Here is a 20,367-nt window from a genome sequence, read left to right as displayed (position 1 = left end):
AAGGGCTCGGTTTAGGGTTATGGTTAGGGGTTAGGGTTAGGGGTAACTTCTGTAAGGGCTGCCAGACAGGGATTGGAATCCCTTCCATGACCTCATCTGTCTCCCCATGTGTTCACAATCTATTATAAATAAAGCATCATTATAGGAAATTGGAAGCTGACATCACATCTGTATTCATAGGAAGGAAGACTACACCAGACCTCTGTTTGCCTGTGCTTGATTAAGTTTGGCTAGTACGATGGAACTAATAGAAACGCGTAACAGAAAACGTGAAAACCTGACCACCCAGAGAGCAAATGGAGTTCTACTTTCAAAAAATAGTTTTCCACAAAGATCTTGACCCCACGGTCATTTTGATGGATGTCACACGCTCTCCCTCTACTTCTCATTACCTGGAGGTACTCCTGGAACTCTTCCCTCTTGGACGTCAGAAACTCGTAGTTCTTGGGACCGATGATTCGTTTGGAAGGCAGCTGTGCATCAGGGAACGAGCCTGTTGGAGCAAATGAATCATTGTTGTCAGACAGATATCTGTTTTGTTTTTTATCACTGAATTGACTGTCGTCGGGATCGTTGTTGGAGCAAATTAATCACAGACACTTAATACTAGTCATAGAAAAAAAAACAGGGTATCTAGCCGGCAACCATGCCAAAATCAATGATTGTATCCAAGTGAACGCAACACTATATATCATGGAAGGAACTCAGCTGTGAGAATATACTGCAGCGTTCTGGGAACAGCTGCACGTAAAAGACATTATAGATTCTTCAGTGTATCAATGTTGTTCCCCTGTGTGTTACACATGGAAGTACAGTGTGGACGGTCCCTCTGGGTTCTACGGATTTATTGGATTACCAATAAACTTCCCCCTAGACTTTGACTGCTGCTTTTATGACATAGATATATGCTTGCTTTGCTGTAATTATTGTATCATAAGAAGTATTTTATAAATGTAATAAATGATTATGAAAATTATGATTATGGTTATGATTATGATTATTGTTATCATTGTTGTTATTTGTGTGGTTATTATTATTATTATTACTGTTATAATTATTATTATTGTTATTAGTAGTAGTAGTAGTAGTGTTGTTGTTGTTGTTGTTGTTGTTGTTGTTGTTGTTGTTATTATTATTATTATTATTATTATTATTATTATTATTATTATTATTATTACCATGGAACTCAGTGAGTTTTGACTCAAGAACGTAGAACTCCAGGTACTTCCTGTACACGGACCAGTGTTCCATCTCGTGTCCCACTATAAAACACAAAACATCAAAACATCATAATTACATACAGTTCAACCCTGATCATAATTACATACAGTTCAACCCTGATCATTTACATTTACATTTTTGGCATTTAGCAGACGCCTTATTCATAATTACATACAGTGTACACTGTACATATATCTGTCCACTTTTTATGGCTTTTGCACTATTGCACTATTGCATTGGCTAGATGCCAAATGCGTTTAGTTGTCTTTGTACTCTGCCAACGACAATTAAATTGGATCTGAATGTGAATGTGATTGTGAGGGATAATGTTATAGCCCCTGCCTGACATCACATGACAATATTCATAATCATAAAGCCTAATTTAATCTAGCACAAATTGGATGGAGTGGAGAATAGCGTGGGTTCAGTCAGTACTGAATACAATTATTTAAAAAACGAAAACTAGTTTTACTAGTTATATCAGTTACAACTGTATGACTTTTCCTGTGGACAAGATGCAAATGTCATGTGCATCATAATATCCCAGTGCTCTAACTAACCTGTTGGAACCTTCAGAAGAATAGAAAAAGTCAGGGGAGGCTGGTGGAAGTAGAAATGGGAGGACAGGCTCATTGTGATGCATGGAATGGAACGAGGAACGGTATCAAAAGCTCTCTAGAAAGACACCCTGTTAATAATAATAATAATAATAATAATATCTTAGATTTATATAGCGCCTTTCTCAGACCCAAGGACGCTTTACAGATTTCATAGACAGACAGAACAGAAAAACAAAACAAAGAAACAAAGACAACGAGAGTGACAAACTAGACTAGAGGCCAAAGGCCTTAGAGTGAGTTTTGAGGGCTGATTTGAAAGTGTCCAGGGTAGGGTCATTGCGGATCGCTGTGGGGAGAGAGTTCCAGAGGGTGGGAGCTGCCACACTGAAAGCTCTGCCCCCGAAGGTCCGTAGGTTGGTGCGGGGGGTGGAGAGTAGGCCCATGCCTAGGGACCGCAGGTTCCGGGAAGGGGTATGTTGACAGAGAAGGTCAGTGAGGTATCGGGGAGCGCAGGCGTGGAGGGATTTATAGGTGAGGAGGAGGATTTTGTAGGTGAAGCCAGTGGAGGTGAATGAGGGTGGGGGTGATCTGCTGCCAGGGCTCATGGGCTGTTGTTCATGTTCCTCACCTGCCTTCCTGTCGTTGCGCTCCACGTCGATGCAGAACACGGGGATCCTCTCCCTCTTCACCTCGTCGTCGTAGAAGTCCACGTAGGGGATGGTGATGGTCCAGGCCGACAGGTTGCGGGGGGTGGAGGGGGTGCTGACGGCCTCCATGGGGGCGTCGTCCTCCAGCACCATCATGGCCTCCTCCACCTGTGTGTTGGTGTGTGTGAGAGAGAGAAGCAAAAGTGAGAGAGAGAGAGAGAGAGAGAGAGAGAGAGAGAGAGAGAGAGAGAGAGAGAGGGAGGGGGGGGGGGGGGCGGAGGTAAAAGGTCAGGACAAATGGCTGTATACTGTATCTCAAAGATACACATACAGGAAACACTGGAGTGAACAAATGAAATCAAAATAATAATAATAATAATAAGTACAGGATGTAAAATCTGAGATCTATTTCCTGACAGCAGCTAGTGTTGAGAATTACACATTAAATGCTGCTTAAATGTTAGCAACGTTAATAATTACATACTGCTTATATGCTAAAAGTCATTTGTGTCTGCACCAGAGGAACATAACAGAATGTGTGTGTGTCTCTAACGTTGCGCAACACTAGGCTGCTCAAACAGGTGGATACAGTTTGCAGAAAGAGTGTGCACTCTCACCATGACAACGGCCGGGGGCCAGAAGAAGAAGAAGAAGATAACACCCAGTACACTCTCACACACACACAGAAAGGAGTTGAAGGCCACATGCCGAACTAGAACACTTTCTTACAAATCAAATGGTGACAGTTGCAACATAATTGTCTTGTTTTAATGCTTACAGTTAAAAACTACCAGATAGGGGGAGGAGGGACAGCACATCCCCAAATGTTAAATCAAATGTATAAAGACTATGTACCAAGGCAAAACTGGGCTCTTGTCTGGTGAAGCTTCTGCAGTTAACCTATTGACGGCTAGCTGATACTGGCCTGCGGAGGTGAAACTAGATAGGACCCCTTTCCATGGAATGAAATGCTATTGCTTGATGATGTGCTCGAATAAAGATTATCTTAAAGAACAGTTCAGTAGTGGTGCCTAGTATTTGACCGAATCATTTTATCTTAGAAGTTATATCAAGGACGTCTCACAGCAGCTAGTTAACAGAGCTAGTTAACAGAGCTAGTTAACAGCAGATAGTTAACAGAGCTAGTTAACAGAGCTAGTTAACAGCAGCTAGTTAACAGAGCTAGTTAACAGCAGCTAGTTAACAGAGCTAGTTAACAGAGCTAGTTAACAGATCTAGTTAACAGACCTAGTTAACAGAGCTAGTTAACAGCAGCTAGTTAACAGAGCTAGTTAACAGAGCTAGTTAACAGAGCTAGTTAACAGAGCTAGTTAAGAGCAGCTAGTTAACAGAGCTAGTTAACAGAGCTAGTTAACAGAGCTAGTTAACAGAGCTAGTTAAGAGCAGCTAGTTAACAGAGCTAGTTAACAGAGCTAGTTAACAGCACCTAGTTAACAGAGCTAGTTAACAGCAGCTAGTTAACAGAGCTAGTTAACAGCAGCTAGTTAACAGAGCTAGTTAACAGCAGCTAGTTAACAGAGCTAGTTAACAGAGCTAGTTAACAGCAGCTAGTTAACAGAGCTAGTTAACAGAGCTAGTTAACAGAGCTAGTTAACAGAGATAGTTAACAGCAGCTAGTTAACAGAGCTAGTTAACAGAGCTAGTTAACAGAGCTAGTTAACAGAGCTAGTTAACAGAGCTAGTTAACAGAGCTAGTTAACAGCAGCTAGTTAACAGAGCTAGTTAACAGAGCTAGTTAACAGCAGCTAGTTAACAGAGCTAGTTAACAGAGCTAGTTAACAGAGCTAGTTAACAGCAGCTAGTTAACAGAGCTAGTTAACAGAGCTAGTTAACAGAGCTAGTTAACAGAGCTAGTTAAGAGCAGCTAGTTAACAGAGCTAGTTAACAGAGCTAGTTAACAGCACCTAGTTAACAGCAGCTAGTTAACAGAGCTAGTTAACAGAGCTAGTTAACAGCAGCTAGTTAACAGCAGCTAGTTAACAGAGCTAGTTAACAGCAGCTAGTTAACAGCAGCTAGTTAACAGCAGCTAGTTAACAGAGCTAGTTAACAGCAGCTAGTTAACAGAGTTAGTTAACAGAGCTAGTTAACAGAGCTAGTTAACAGCAGCTAGTTAACAGCAGCTAGTTAACAGCAGCTAGTTAACAGCACCTAGTTAACAGAGCTAGTTAACAGCAGCTAGTTAACAGAGCTAGTTAACAGCAGCTAGTTAACAGCAGCTAGCTGACAGAGCGTGTGGCTAGTGTAGCATACAGGGTAGATTACGGGCTACTGGAAGCTACACGACAAGATGAAACAGAACGGAGACATACTGAAGTTCATGTCCTCTGAGAGACGCTGTTTTGTTGGGAACAAAGATGCAGAGCCAGAACAAAAACAACAGTGTTAGTCTACTTCTGTTGACAACCCCGACAACATGATGAATGTTTGTTAGCTGAGTCGGCATGAAGTTTATTTATAAGATGGCAGATTTAGCTACTTAATGATTTAATAAATCAAAGATTTCTTTGTCAGATTATCTCTGACATTTCATACTCCCAAAATATCTACCAGGCACTTTCAGGGAGGACATGAATAAAGTCCATTCATTCATGAATGCTGAGTTAATGAAAAAAAAAAATGGAAAAAATGCACATTTGTGATCTTCTTCAACTATTTTCAGATTTCAATGTATGACACAATAATCAGGGGTCACATGATCATTTGAAAACTTCAATCTCATATATAATAGGTCTAAAGTACATGTTGTACTCTATAGGGATTCCCTCACTCCGTTGTCTTAGCACCAGAGCTAAGCACGAAAAGCCCATATATAGACCTATCTCAGCATTTGAAATGTGCACTTTCACAATCTGGAAAATTAAAAATGACATTGGTGTTGTTTCACATGGCACACAGCACATTTCTACACAGCACATTTCTTCACAGCACATTTCTGCACAGCACATTTCTTCACAGCACATTACTACATAGCATACAGTACATGGTCAAAAGTATGTGGACACCCGAACATCACACCCATATGTGCTTGTTGAACATCTCATTCCAAAAACAATAGGCATTAATATGGAGTTGGTCCCACCTTTGCTGCTATAACAGCCTCCACTCTTCTGGAATGGCTTTCCACTAGATTTTGGAATATGGTTGCAGGGATTTAAAGCCACAAGACAACATTCAGCCACAAGAGCATTACTGAGGTCAGTCGCTGATGGGCGAGAAGAACTAGCTTGTTGTCTGCGTTGCAATTCATCACAAAGGTCTTCGATGGGGTTGAGGTCAAGGCTTTGTGCAGGCCAGCCAAGTTCTTCCACACCAAACTCGGCAAACCATATCATTATGGACCTCGCTTTGTGCATGGGGGCATTGTCATGCTGAAACTGGGAAGGGCCTTCCCCAAACTGTTGCCACAAAGTTGAAAGCATACAATTCTCTAGAATCTCATTGTATGCTGTCTGCTAGAATTAAGATGTCCCTTCACTGGAACTAAAGGGCCTAGCCCAAACCATGAAGAACAGCCCCAGACCATAATTGTGTCCACATACTTTTGGCTATGAAGTGTATTTCTACACAGTATATTTCCACAAAGCATCTAACCTCCCAAATAGGCCACAGCTCTCAACAGTGGCTGCTATTGTTCTACTGGGTTCTATTGTATTCTATTGTGCTACTATTTTGCTCTATTGTGTTCTATTGTGTTCTATTGTGTTCTATTGTGTTCTATTGCGTTTTCAAAGAGGAGAGCTTGTTGCGAGTTAGAATGTATTTGTCCTTTCATATACTTGATGGTACTTTCAAATGAACTAATCATTACTCCACACTGCCACCATGTGGTAGTAAACGGTAGGCAGGCCCCACAGACATACAGACAGACAGACAGACTGACATGCAGACAGGCAGACATGCAGACAGGCAGACAGAGACAGACAGACAAGAGACCAAGAGACAGACAGACAGACAGACTGACTCAGACAGACAGACAGACAGGCAGGCAAACAGACAGACAGACAGACAGACAAGAGACAGACAGACAGACAGACAAGAGACAGACAGACAGACAGGCAGACAGACAAGAGACAGACAGACAGACAGGCAGGCAGGCAGACAGACAAGAGACAGACAGACAGACAGACAGACAGGCAGACAGGCAGACAGACAGACAGACAGACAGACAGACAGACGTACCATGTCATCCTCGCCCTCTGCCAGGCCGTAGGAGGGCAGCATGGCAGACAGACAGACAGACAGACAGACAGACAGGCAGGCAGGCAGGCAGGCAGGCAGGCAGACAGACAGACAGACGTACCATGTCATCCTCGCCCTCTGCCAGGCCGTAGGAGGGCAGCATGGCTCCCTCCATGGTGGTGCTCTTGAACACCCCTTTGATCTTGCTGCCGATCTTACTGATGCCAAACGACTCGCCCCGCTTGGACGTGTTCCTGCGGGTCACAGGGAGGTCAGGGGTCAGGCTGACGGGCGGCGCGGGGGGGGGGGGCGTGCATGGGCTTCAGTGCAGCACATGCAGCGAGGGGGTGGAGGGAGAGGAGGGAGGGTGGGGGATGGAGGGGGGGTGGGGGAGGGTGAGGAGTAGGGAGAGGAGGGGGGAGGGAGAGGGAGCGAGCAGGGAGGGGGTTGGAGGGAGAACAGAAGCCAGGGGGGCAGTAGCCAGACCAATCAGACCCAAGCCACGTTTCGCAGCCATCTCACAGACGCCTGGGGGTGTCCAGGGGGAGGGGGGAGGGGGGGGGGGGGGCTGCAAGGGGGTGGGGGGGGGGTGGTTTGCAGGATGCACACCACGGTTAGCAGTGACTGGATGCGTGAATAAATAATGATTCAAGGACATCACTGAGATAACATGATGAGAGGGGCAGGGTGTTGACACTCAAAGCCAACTTGACATCAAAATCAACCGTCATCGACCATCATCAACAACAACAATGAAATGAAAATTAAAAAACTCAACCAGCAAAGGAAAAAAACTGTGAATCAGAACTGCAAAACAAAATGCATAAGTAAACAAATACGACATTCTATGTGAGAGAGAAACTGATGAATTTCAATTCATCAACTAACACAGTGTTGTCACCCTCTGCAGACATAACACACACTCTAACTCTCATTCTCTCTCTCTCTCTCTCTCTCTCTCTCTCTCTCTCTCTCTCTCTCTCTCTCTCTCTCTCTCTCTCTCTCTCTCTCTCTCTCTCTCTCTCTCTCTCTCTCTCTCTCTCTCTCTCTCTCTCTCTCTCTCTCTCTCTCTCTCTCTCTCTCTCTCTCTCTCTCTCTCTCTCTCTCTCTCTCTCTCTCTCTCTCTCTCTCTCTCTCTCTCTCTCTCTCTCTCTCTCTCTCTCTCTCTCTCTCTCTCTCTCTCTCTCTAAACAACACAAACCTCATACAACCCAGTGTGTCCTTAAGGACCAGGGCATGCTGGGAGGAAACTCATCCAGTCCAGACAACAGATGGACTCAAACAGAAACATTAGGGACATTATTTACAAGGGACCCATGCAGAGGGTTGGCTGGAGTGGGGGCTGGGTGGAGGGGGGGGGGGGGGGGCGGGTGATGGAGGAAGACGATGGGATGGGACGACAAACGTCATGGTTACGACGGAGCCTCACTTACTTCGGCGAGGTGGAACGAGAGGTTAGAGCAGGGTGGAGGCCGGGCGGGAGCGTGAGATGGTGGTGGTGGTGATGGTGGGGGTGGTGGGGGGGGTGAACAGATGCAGGTGAGGAGCAGGAACAGGAGCCAGGGGCGGAGGTGGAGGTGGAGGTGGAGGTGGAGGACCAGGAGGGAGACTCAGGGCTCAGGGAACAGTCCCAGGAACTAGAGAGGAGGTTGGGTGGACGGGGCAGTATGGAGGCACACCAGGGACCAGGGGACAGGGACCAGGGGACAGGGGACAAGGGGACAGTGACCAGGGGACAGAGGACAGGGGACAGGGACCAGGGGATCAGGGGACAGGGACAAGGGGACAGGGGACAAGGGGACAGTGACCAGGGGACAGAGGACAGGGGACAGGGACCAGGGGACCAGGGGACAGGGACAAGGGGACAGTGACCAGGGACAGGGGACCAAGGACAAAGAGACAGGGACCAGGAGACAGGGACAAGGGGACAGTGACCAGGGGACAGGGACCAGGGGACAGGGACCAGGGGACAGGGGACAAAGAGACAGGGACCAGAGAGAGGTGGAGGATGGATGGATGGATAGATCGATGGATGGACGGACACAGTCACAGAGTCAGAGAGTCACAGACACAAGCAGAAACCATGGTCCATGGTAGTGATGGGCAGAGCATACAGGCAGGTGGGCGGGGCCGGGCAGGCACAGGTGGTGGTGATGATGAGAAAGAGACAGACAGGGAGGTTAGCCAATGGGATCGCTGGTGTTCACGCATGGGGTGGTGCCGCGGAAGGTGCCATTCTCTACTTCCTTCCTCCTCCTGGTTTCTCGACAGCCACAGTAGTACTGTACATGCTGCCATGACAACCACTGCCTTTATAACAAAGACTGTAACCTGTGACCCTCAAAGGCTGTAACCTTTGACCCTAAACTAGAGGACGTGAACCTACAACCTCCCTTTCCCTTCCCTTCCCTACCACCGTTTAGTTTTTATCCAGATGGATCCGTTAAGAGCAAATGGTTATTTACGTTGATGACCAGACCATCGTAATAATAATAATAATAACTTTATTTGTATAGCGATTTTCCTGCAAACGTTGCAGCTCAAAGTGCTCCAATCATTATATAATCATCATTTTATTATTTAGTCATTTAAAGGCAGTATTAAAAAGATGGGTTTTTAGTCTTGACTTGACTTGACATATTTGCTGAGGTTGCATCCCTAATGTAAACTGGCAGTGCATTCCACAATTTGGGTGCATAAAATGAGAATGCAGCCTCACCAAATATCTTCTTTTGTACATGTGGTACACAGAGAAAACCAGCGTCAGAAGACCTGAGAAGACCTGTCGTAGAGTGTTCTTACTACACTCACAGAACACTTTATTAGGAACACTATACTAATACTGGGTAGGGCCTCCCTTTGCTCTCAAAATAGCCTCAGTTCTTTGTGGCATTGATTCCACAAGATGTTGGAAACATTCCTTTGAGATTCTGGTCCATGATGACATGATTGCATCACGCAAAAAGATTTTTCAGGTGCACTTTCAAGCTGTGAATCTCCCGTTCTACAACATCCCAAAGGTGTTCTGTTGGGTTCAGATCCAGTGACTGGAAAGGCTGAACTCATTGTCATGTTCATGAAACCAGTTTGAGACAACTTTTGCTTTGTGACATGGTGCATTATCATGCTGGAAGTAGCCATTAGGAGATGGGTACATTGTGGCCATGAAGGGATGCACATGGTCAGCAACAGTCCCCAAATAGGCTGTGGCATTCAAATGATTGATTAGTATTAACAGGCTCAAAGTGGGTTATGAAGTGTGCCCCACACCACCTGAATGAATGAGAAGGTGTACAGCTGTCCCTAATAAAGTGTTCAGTGAGAGTAGGTCCACTGTAAGACTCTGAACAGCCTCTCTTCCAGTATCATCCCACTTTGAGACTAGACGAACGTGAGTTGAGACGAACATGAGTTTGATTGATTGATTGATTGAGAATGTTTATTTTGGTCCCCTATACAATTCATAATACAGATATCAAAAATGTACACAGTCACAATGCGTAACACCAGGACCAAAAAGGTGTAGGCTGAAGCCATGGCTTATTGCGCCTACCCTTGTTACATGTATGTTTTTTTTGTTTTTGTTTTGTTTTTTCACTTACGCATCTTAACAGAAAACTATATTAATGCGCCTTTACATTAGTGGTTTTCTTATGAGTGCATAATCAAGACAGAAACATTTATAACGAAAATTTTACTTCCGCATGTTAACAAAAAGTTCAAAAATGCCAAACAAAAACTATATTTATACCTCTGTTTTATACTTGTTAATCAATTTATTTTTTAGTAATTAAATCCTTAAATCCTTTTAGTGTAGTTGAGACGAATATGAGATGTTCAGTTTGCCCTAGTCTCTCTCAGAGCCAGACAGTGCCTCTCTCAGTGTCTGTGAATAATATAATTTGTATTTATTTATTAATTAATTAATATTAATGCATACGCGTCTGGGTCTGGGTATTCAGCCCTATCCAGTGGTTAAGCATCGAGTCAGACAACACTTTAAGACTTAACTGTCTGTTTCTAGACACGGTATTATTAATTATTCATGAAATCAAACCTTATACACAACATAATAGGATCTTTGACCCTAAGCTTAGCTTCACCGTTGAGGGTTTTGGAGTTTGTTACAAAGGCAGTTTCCTCAGACTGTGTTCAGGCAAGTATAGTGTCCATGTCTGGGTGCAGTGTTGACTAGCCCACTGACTGAACACCATGACTGAGAGCATACTCACCGGATGTCATCCAAACTCAGGCTATTCCTGGAATAACAGGCAGGCACAAGGATTAAGAGGCTCACCACACACCATGATCACACACCAGAGAGGACACCAGACAGGAGGCGCGTTTGATTTTGCCTACCCGGCGCACCGGGTGGGGCGGGGTTTACAGTTTGCACTTAAAATGTCCACATGTTGCCTTCCCTGGGCACTGTGGGTGCCAAATCAAACGCACCTGCGGTCGACACGCAGACACTGATACAGGTGAGAAAAGATCACATAGAACTCATACCGCACAAGCTAAATAAAGACAGAAATCAGACGTCGGTTAAAGGTAGATTCCGCAAAAAAAATGGCGTAGCCATAAAATAGCGAAATCTACCTTTAACGACTTAAAAACACACAGAGGTGCTTTGGATTTCCTCCGCGGGTTTGTCCGAAACCAAAAACAGATTCTGTGTCTAATTCCAGGAACCTGACTAGTGGAGACAGTAGTGTCATTGTGATGGAGGGGAACCCCAAAGTTCATCTGTGTGTTGTCCCACAGAGGTTAACAACTAGTCTACCGGTACCCCAGGTGAACAATACCCACAAGCCTAACTGCCCTGAGGTGGAAGGTACACACACACATACACACACACACACACACACACAATGTAAACACACACCCAAACAACAGACGAGGCTACAGAGGAACAACATCAAGGAGTTCGAATTGGATTTCTATGGTAACGTTAACAACAACAACAACAACAACAACAACAACAACAACAACAACAACAACAACAGCAACACCCACCTGCTCAGCTTAGAGTTCCTGGCGGGAGACTCCGCCCCCCTCAACAGCTGTCGGAAATACTGGAGAAGGGCAGGGAGGGAGGAACACCTACATGTATTAGGACCATTTCTTGTCCCCTCCCCTCTCCTCTGCTCCCCTCTCCTCCTCTCCCATCCCCTCCTCTCCTCCATTCCCCCCTCCTCCTCTCCCATCCCCTCTTCTCTCCTCCCCTCCCCTCTCCTTCCCTCCCCCATCCTCTATCCTCTCTTTCCCTCCCTTGCCCTCCCCAGCTTTACATTCAGGTCTGAACAATGCAACATTACAGAGGGGGGTCTGTGTGCAGGGCATAACTCTGGTGGCAACTTGACATGCTGCCAGGGATGAGGTCATTGGCTAGCGAAACAGTTAGAAAACAAGTACCCAGAGTAGGTTCTAGGTAAGGTGTGTGTGTGTGTGTGTGTGTCTCTCTGGCGGCGGGCGTTTCCGTGGGAACTGACTGACCTCGTCGCTGTGACAGAACATGGGGGTGAAGACGTTCTCCAGGAGGGACAGGACGTGTTCGTACGCCTCAAACAGACACCGCATGGTCTGGAGCTTCACCACGCCCCCGTAAGGCCCCTCAGCAACTGTGGGGGGGGGGGGGGGGGGGGAAGAGAGACAGAGAGAGACAGAGAGAGACAGAGAGAAACAGAGAGAGAGAGAGAGAGAGAGAGAGAGAGAGAGAGAGAGACAGAGACAGAGAGAGACAGAGAGAGACAGAGAGAGAGACAGTTCACTGTTCCCTGTTTGATATAATCTCATCAAGCTGTGTTTATATAATTTCATATTTCATTTGGGAACACAAATTAAGTTTCTATGAAGATAATTTATCTTCCAACCTTCTCTCAATTATCTGCCTATATTCGATTCTCTGAACATATTTTATCCATTGGTCCATCCTACTATCTCTCTACCCAGCAAGTCTAATTATCTATCGTCCAAAGCATCTTATGGTCCAAAGCTTTATCCACTACCAGAGAGAGAGAGAGAGAGAGGGAGAGGGAGAGGGAAGGAGAGAGAGAGAGAGAGACAGACAGAGACAGTTCACTGTCCCCTGTTAGATATCATCTCATCAAGCTGTGTTTTAGATTTAATTTGGGAACAGAGTTTCCATGAGAAGAGATTTTATCTTCCCACCTTCTCTCATCTATCTGCCTATAATCGACTCTGAACACATCTTATCCTACTATCTCTCTACGCAGCAAATCTAATAATCTATCGTCCGAATCATCTTTAAGCTTTTTCCATTGCCGAAATAAGTCTTTGCAAGCCTACAAAGTTTCTCCTGTAACTTATTCTTCTAGCATCACATTTGAAATGATCACAGCGTGTTTCATAAACGATGAAAATGTAAATCAAATACACGTCAAAAAGATATGAATGATACAAATACGACACATCTCATGAGACCCGCGGACTGCTGGACTCACTGTTGCGTATCTCCTCCACGATGAACGCGTGGAAGCGGATCTTGTCGATGCTCTCGTCCAGACAGTAGGTGCTGTACAACTTCTTCACCTCCTCATGCAGCATCTTCATCTCAGAGTCAGACAGCTCCGGGCACAGGATCTTGTCATTGAATTCCTCTGACGGGAAAGGTGGGGGGGGGGGGGGGTTCAAAGGTCACTCAGACTAAGAGTGTAAGAGTGAACCAACCAGGGACTTCACTGATCTGAGCTGACACGGTTTGATTCGTGAAAGTGAAAGAAAGCCATGGTGCTGCTATGGCTTCTTATATGTACCCCAGCGAAAGTATCTCACATGATTGTACTTGTATAACCGGAGTAACGCATAAACATCTAGTATGTTGTATCTTGTAAGCGTTGCCTACACAGGTTATGAATCCCACACAGATCAGCGATTACCTCAAGGAAGGATATAGGGTGAGTCCTGTTTTCAGAGGCTGAATGAAGCTCATATGTGACAGCAGCTGATGAAACTGGGAACAAGTCGCCAAGCAATCAAAATGTTCCGACTTTTATTTTGAAAATGTTGAATACATTTCAAATGACACACTAGCTAGTCAAGCCAAAACATTGCAATGCAATGGATTCGGTGAGTAATCCCCACTACTACCTAGTTAACTATAACACTACTTTACATTGTTAGCAGGCTCACAAAACAAGCTGTGTCAGTTGACTAGTGAGTCAACAACGCTGAAATGTTTTTACATTTTTCTGAATAAAAGTTCCAACATTAAATCGGCCTCCGTTTCACCAGCTGCTGTCACATATGGCTTTCATACAACGCTCCGGGTCATCTGCGTTGCAGTCAGACTGCGAAGCGCACCAGATCCTCCCCACGCCTGGAGAAATGTTTCACATCTGAGGAGCCTCGTTGATATGATATTACAATCTGTGCCGCTCAGCCTGACTGAAGGTAGGTGACCTGGAAAGCGCTCTTTGACTGAACGCTGTCAGGCGATCAAGTGGCTGATCCTGCTGTGTTCAGTTCATACTGCTCTGGCAGGCTTGTTGGTGTTGCTGTACTATTGGACCCTTCGCCCTGGTAAACATACATGTGTGTGTGAGCTTAGAACTAAGAGCCACTTGACATTTCCACAAGTGTCACTTGGTGACACTTTGTGATAAGTGTGAGTCACACCACAGTCAGAAGAAGACCAGAGCTCTAACTGAAAGGGAGAAAATAGGGAGAGCTAGTACAGGGGGAGGTTACCAGAGGGAGGCTGGTGGAGGTAGAAATCGGAGGACAGGGTCATTGTATAAGGATGTTCCTTGTTTGCTTGTTGCTACTAGCTACTAGCTGTTTTGCGTCGGTTTTGATTCAGAGCACGTGTCTACAGTATTTGGTTTGAGGGGTACTAATCTTAACATTTCAGATTCAGATTTCAATGTATGACACATCATTTGAAAGACTACAATCTGCACCTTCATAATCTGGAAAAATATAATAATAATCTGGTGCTAGACCACTGGACCACCCCAGGCCACCTCTCCAGTCACCCCCTCTCCAGTCACTCTGACGAGATATGCCATCAGAACAAAGGGAATCTTCACTATACGGAAAAAACAGATATTCTCTGTATCTGCTTCTTAGTAAACTATCTAAGACATGGTTTTGCACCACAGCTGGTATAAGCAGATGCTGGATATCCAACAAAAAATTATCTATGACCGGAGCTGGAACGACCCCATGACCTCTGACCCCAGTGCCCCGCCCCTCTCCTCTTACCCACGGTGAGGCAGAACTGGAGCACGTGCACGGCGCCCTCCTGCTTCAGGAAGTTCATGAAGCGGAACAGTAGATCCTGTTGCTCCCTGATCTCCTTCAGCTCCAGCTTCAACACCTAGGAGAGGGGGGGGGGGGGCGGGAGCCGTCAGGCGAGGGGGAGATGAGTCAACGTGGGGGGAGGAAAGGCCGATAAGGAGGATAGTGTGGTTGTTCTTACCGAGGGCTTTTTACTGCGGATGTCAGAGTATTTCTGCAGGAAGGGGACCAGGGCAGAGGAGGGCTCGGTGGCAGCCTCGGGCTGAAACACACACCAGGAGAGTTTAGGCATGGACACACACACACACACACACACACACACACACACAGATACAGACACAGGTACAGACACCCACACACAGATACAGACACAGATACAGACACAGATACAGACACAGATACAGGCACACACACACACACACACACACACACGCACACACACACATATACACACACAGACACACACACACACAGAGACACAGACAGAGACACACACACAGACAGACACACACACACACACACAAATGAACTTACAGGAGAGTTGTCGATGAAAATCAGAAGCAAATGGTTCACAGTGTCCTAAAAACCAAAAGAGAGACGACCAGTTAAAGTAAGTACAGAACTCGATGTTTCATATATTATGTCCTTTGTGTCCTGGGAGAGCCACCATTCTCCTAAGGCCTGAAAACAAACATTTTCCGCCTGAATAGAAATGACCTTTTCTTCTACACACTACTGAGCCAAACCGGGCCGGCCCAAACCAGGCTGGGCTGTACCATGCTTGGCCTGGTTACGGTACACACACCATAGCAGGGGACGCTGGTGGATGTAGACCAGATCAGAGAACGGGCTCATTGTAACACACACACAAATGGCAATCATTCCTCATTCCATTCCTGGCGTTGCAATGAGCCCGTCCTCCGATGTCTACCTCCGCCAGCCTCCCCCGGTCAACAGAGCCAATGGGAGGCTGTGGAAGGCAGGTTTTGAGGGGCTCGGTGGTGTGTGAAGCCCCAGAGATGTCAGCACTCACTGGGTCGGCCAGGTAGTCCATGGAGGGGAGGAAAACAGAGCCAGCCAAGACCTCTCTGATCAGGAGAGTGAGAGATCTGGGAAGAGTGGAGAGCGGAGAGAAAGAGAGAGAGAGAGGGAGAGAGAAAGAGAGAGAGACAGAGAGAGAGGTGTGAAAATGTGGGAAAGGAAAGGATAATAAGGGAGAATAATAAAGGAGAATAATCTATGTAGTGTAACCCTCGAGGATCCGCAGATGGCACACACACCCAGAGTGAGTGAGCATTTTCATTACGTTTTACATCAACAAGACCAAGTGCTGCCATTGTTCTCGTCCTTACATCAGAGACAGAGAGAGAGAGAGAGAGAGAGAGAGAGAGAGAGAGAGAGAAAGAGAGAGACAGAGAGAGAGAGGGGGGGATAGAGAGACAGACAGAGAGAGGGGGATAGGGAGAGAGAGAGAGAGGGGGGGGGATAGAGAGACAGACAGAGAGAGAGAGAGGGGGGGGGATAGAGAGGCAGACAGAGAGAGGGGGATAGGGAGAGAGAGAGAGGGGGGGATAGAGAGAGAGGGGGTGGGGATAGAGAGCCATGTGTACCTGCAGTCGGAGGCCTTGGGGGGCAGTATGTAGGGGAACAGCATCTCCGTCAGCTTCCTGAGGTACAGCAGCTCGTCTCTGCGGCTCCGCAGGGCCACATGGAGGTCTGGGCCGTACTCCTCCAGACCTGCCTGCTGGAGGTACTCTGAGTTCTTCACTGTAGGAAGAGAGGGGGGGGAGGGGAGGAGAGGAAGAGGGAGAAAGAGAGAGAGAAAGAGAGAATAGAGAGAACAGAAAGAATGAGAGAAACAGAGAGAGAGAGAACAGAGATAAAGAGAGGGAGGGAAAGTGAGACAGAAGTCAGTCTTCCATGTTTGATTCTGGCTCCGGTGTAGAGACACTATAAGGTGATTATTAGGTTGATACCTTTGTGTACAAGGTACAACTACCTTTGTGTCTTGCTTTGCTGATTATTTCTAAGTGCTTCATGGAAACTTTCAGCAGTTTTTGTGTGATTAAGGACGCGACATTAACCTAGAAAACAACAAAAGGATGATTAAACCTAATGTCCATGTACTGGATGTACAGTATATGCTGCCCTCAGTGCAACCTCCCCTGCAGGAATAAATACACTATTTTAAATAACGTTTCTTTTTATTTTAGAAGTTTGTTTCACCTTCTGAGTCCGGCGCACTAGGACAGCCGCGAAGAAACGCAGAGTAACCCTCAGCTCGTCGACAAACGCCTCGTCGTCTGTGATATCTCTGCAGAACAGACACGGGTCAGGACACAGATCTGGTTGCACATACGCAAATGTGTGTCGATATCATACAGGATTAACTACTTCATCTTCTTACCTGTACCAAGGATATACAAAGTTTTCAAGAACCAGTTCCAGTATCTTGAAGAAAAAAAAACATTCCATATCTTAGAAATGAGAGTATAACATTTAATAGTGTAAACATTGACATGTTACCACGACAACATACTGTACCTCTGACAGAGAGGCGTCCACTTTAGAGGGGACTTTCAGGTCCAGCCATGGCTGGTAGTTTTCCAACAGTAATGTTGGTCTGTCAACAGATAAGAACATTTAGATAAGTGATACCCCTTTGCACCATTTAGATTGAAATGTTCAATTAGTCTGTGAAATATGTATCTTTCCATTGTGAAATACTGACAAGAGTATTAGTTCACTCTACTTTGTCCTCAACTGACAAAGATCCGAACTCAATTCAATGATAAACCTCAGAATACTATTTCGCCACTAGGGAGCAGCATAACATCAAACATCCACACATCCACACTAATGATACATTTCGATGATGGAAAACAAAACCATCAGTTTGAGGAGAGCTTTAAATACAAGCGGTCATTTGAGATATTCTTCAGTCTGTACATCTTTTTACTCTGATCATGTGACAACCACGAATCACGCCATGACTGTAAACTAAACAAGAACAGAAATACTCCAGGGGCCCGCTTTCCCCCTACACAGATTAAGACTAGTCCTGGATTAAATACAATCGGCATTAAATAGGTATTTTAGTCTAGGGTTTGTCTTAATCTGTGTCCTGGCTGTGTTTTTATTTAGAAATGAAACATCACAACTATCTCACCTGTGTCTTTTGCACTTTATTTTCCCACAGACTGCGCAGCTATGACCCAAGGGAAACAACTCCTGCTGATCCTGTTCAGACACACACACACACACACACACACACACACACACACACACACAATGCACCCCCACACACACACACACACACACACACACACACACACACAATGCACCCACACACACACACACACACACACACACACACACACAATGCACCCACACACACACACACACACACACACACACAGATACAGAAAAAGCTCTGTCATTATGACAGCTGACTGTCATAATGCAAATATTACCATCCAAATGTTCCTGCAAAAATGTATGATTCACTTTCATTTATATGTCTACTCAAATAAAGCCCCATTGTTTATGGGACCATTACACAGATTATTCTGAGTACAAACAAATGACAGAACAACATGCTGCACTACACTGTACATGAAGCAGGGGAGGCTGGTGGAGGTAGAAATCGGAGGATGGGCTCATTGCAATGCATGGAATGGAATGAGGAATGGTATTCCGTAAATTCCGTTCCATGCATTACAACAGGCCTAACCTCTGATTACCCCGACACACGGGTACATCTAAGGACATGCGTTTAAGGACGCCTACCTTGGTCTTTGGTTTCATGGACCAGATGTTGGGTAGCAGAGACTCCGGTCCCAGAGAGCAGTAGAAGGTGACCACCCCAGCCAGGAACGACCAGAAGACCATAATAATATGCAGGTACCTGTGGGACGCAGTAGACATGAAGACATATCAACATCGCCTCAAACAGAAAGGCAACGTTGACAGCTTTGACATCATTAGACAAAATGATGGCTACGATTAGTGTACATTTATGTGGAAACACACTTTCCTTACTCATTGCATTTGTCATCATCATCATCATCATCATATACAACTCCATCTAGATGATGTTTGTATGTTGCTGTGAAGGCACAGTTATGGATGCACTCGACATGAAGACATATCAATATCGACATAATACAGATAGGCAATGTTCACAGCTTTGACTTCATTTGACAGCTGTGACAATCATTAGATGTCAGCAACATAATTATGACTAATAATGACACATTGGCTATCATTACACATACAGTACGTGTGTCTTAGTTCATCATTGTATAGGCTACAGTTAGATCCAGATCAGGTGTGTATGTTGTTATGAAGGTACAGTATACATGTATCTACCTGTTTAGCAGGACAGTGGCCAGGAGCAGGGCCAGCAGGAGACAGCAGAACACCGGGTACTGGCGACCCAGCTCTCTGAACACTTCCAGCTTCATCCTGTGCCGATTTTTCCGCAGATAGGCTGTGATGAATCCCATGATCACAGGCTGTGTAGTGTACAATAAAAAACGCCGACATTAAATATGTTATTTTGCGTGTAATTTGATTATGTAATGTAGAGAAGCGAGGGCGTTTCATAGCGTTTGTATAAAGACTGCGACAAATGCGACATTTAGACATTTGATATAGGAGGATAGGAGGAAGGAGGACAAACGAATACAATAAAAAAGAAAAACCATCAACATGACTTTTAATCCTTAAATCTATACTCACCATGCCACTGAACGCTGGATGGATTTGATAGAGATCTTTAGCCACTTATCGAGCAGGCGAGCGACATCTCTCCCGTTGGCTCTGTTGACAGTGGGATATGAAGGATATGAATATGCAGAGCATCTTCCAGCCAGACGAAACAGACGGAAATGTACCGAATTCGTTGCACTAAAGACACACAGAAACACAGACAAAAGGCACGCACTCTTGCCTTTCATGTAGGCCTACACATTTCAGAATATCATTGCATTTTGATAAGGTATATTATTATAACGCGGTGTTATTTCCCGTCGTTCCGTGGTCTCGTGTCACCTCCGGGTCACCGTAGGTAGGATGATTTGTATGTCTCTGGTTTATGCCAAAGATATTGACTGTAGTGGTATATCATGTTTACCCTAGCTGCTGTATCGTATGTGTAACGTGGCTATATGACGTGTTTACTGTCGCTATCTCAGATGTACCTACTATCTGGCTGTCTACCATCACATCACGGTTCAGTCCGCAGTCTGGAGCTAAGAACCAGAATGGTGAGGACTTCATTGTCCCTCCCTCCCAAATGCCGGTGACACTACCCACAGCCACACGGCAGTGCGTGAGGTTCTATCTCCGTTTAGGGTAGTTCAGAGATATTGAGCGTCAAAGTTTTTACATTCCATTATGTTTTGTGAGATGGAACCTTTGTATTTTATGAATTACTAACTCAAAAATGTCAACATTTTAAAAATAACACCAC

General features: G+C 45.3%; 1 protein-coding gene across 1 annotated transcript in view; it reads right to left on the bottom strand.

Moving 5' to 3' along the window:
* LOC308164751 (sorting nexin-14-like) overlaps window positions 1–19,715 on the bottom strand; it is a 29,302-nt gene extending 9,587 nt beyond the window's left edge. Inside the window, exons 1-21 of the mRNA XM_080538771.1 lie at window positions 19,635–19,715; window positions 19,263–19,408; window positions 18,681–18,798; window positions 18,061–18,131; window positions 17,436–17,514; window positions 17,299–17,342; window positions 17,118–17,205; window positions 16,891–16,975; window positions 16,502–16,658; window positions 15,925–16,000; window positions 15,426–15,470; window positions 15,073–15,153; window positions 14,856–14,970; window positions 13,094–13,249; window positions 12,126–12,250; window positions 11,646–11,704; window positions 10,862–10,888; window positions 6,751–6,883; window positions 2,410–2,596; window positions 1,179–1,262; window positions 393–493 (exon numbers count right to left, since the gene is read on the bottom strand). Of these exons, the coding sequence (XP_080394897.1) occupies window positions 393–493; window positions 1,179–1,262; window positions 2,410–2,596; window positions 6,751–6,883; window positions 10,862–10,888; window positions 11,646–11,704; window positions 12,126–12,250; window positions 13,094–13,249; window positions 14,856–14,970; window positions 15,073–15,153; window positions 15,426–15,470; window positions 15,925–16,000; window positions 16,502–16,658; window positions 16,891–16,975; window positions 17,118–17,205; window positions 17,299–17,342; window positions 17,436–17,514; window positions 18,061–18,131; window positions 18,681–18,798; window positions 19,263–19,408; window positions 19,635–19,637 (1,980 nt within the window). The 5' untranslated portion in view covers window positions 19,638–19,715. The remainder of the gene's footprint in view (window positions 1–392; window positions 494–1,178; window positions 1,263–2,409; window positions 2,597–6,750; window positions 6,884–10,861; window positions 10,889–11,645; window positions 11,705–12,125; window positions 12,251–13,093; window positions 13,250–14,855; window positions 14,971–15,072; window positions 15,154–15,425; window positions 15,471–15,924; window positions 16,001–16,501; window positions 16,659–16,890; window positions 16,976–17,117; window positions 17,206–17,298; window positions 17,343–17,435; window positions 17,515–18,060; window positions 18,132–18,680; window positions 18,799–19,262; window positions 19,409–19,634) is intronic.
* Between the last annotated feature and the right edge of the window lie 652 nt (window positions 19,716–20,367).

The sequence above is a fragment of the Nansenia antarctica genome (assembly GCF_963989245.1).
Source record: "Nansenia antarctica genome assembly, chromosome: 1".
Lineage (NCBI taxonomy): Eukaryota > Metazoa > Chordata > Actinopteri > Argentiniformes > Microstomatidae > Nansenia > Nansenia antarctica.
The sequence above is the reverse complement of the archived record's forward strand: the minus strand, read 5'-3'. Positions and strand labels throughout refer to the sequence as shown.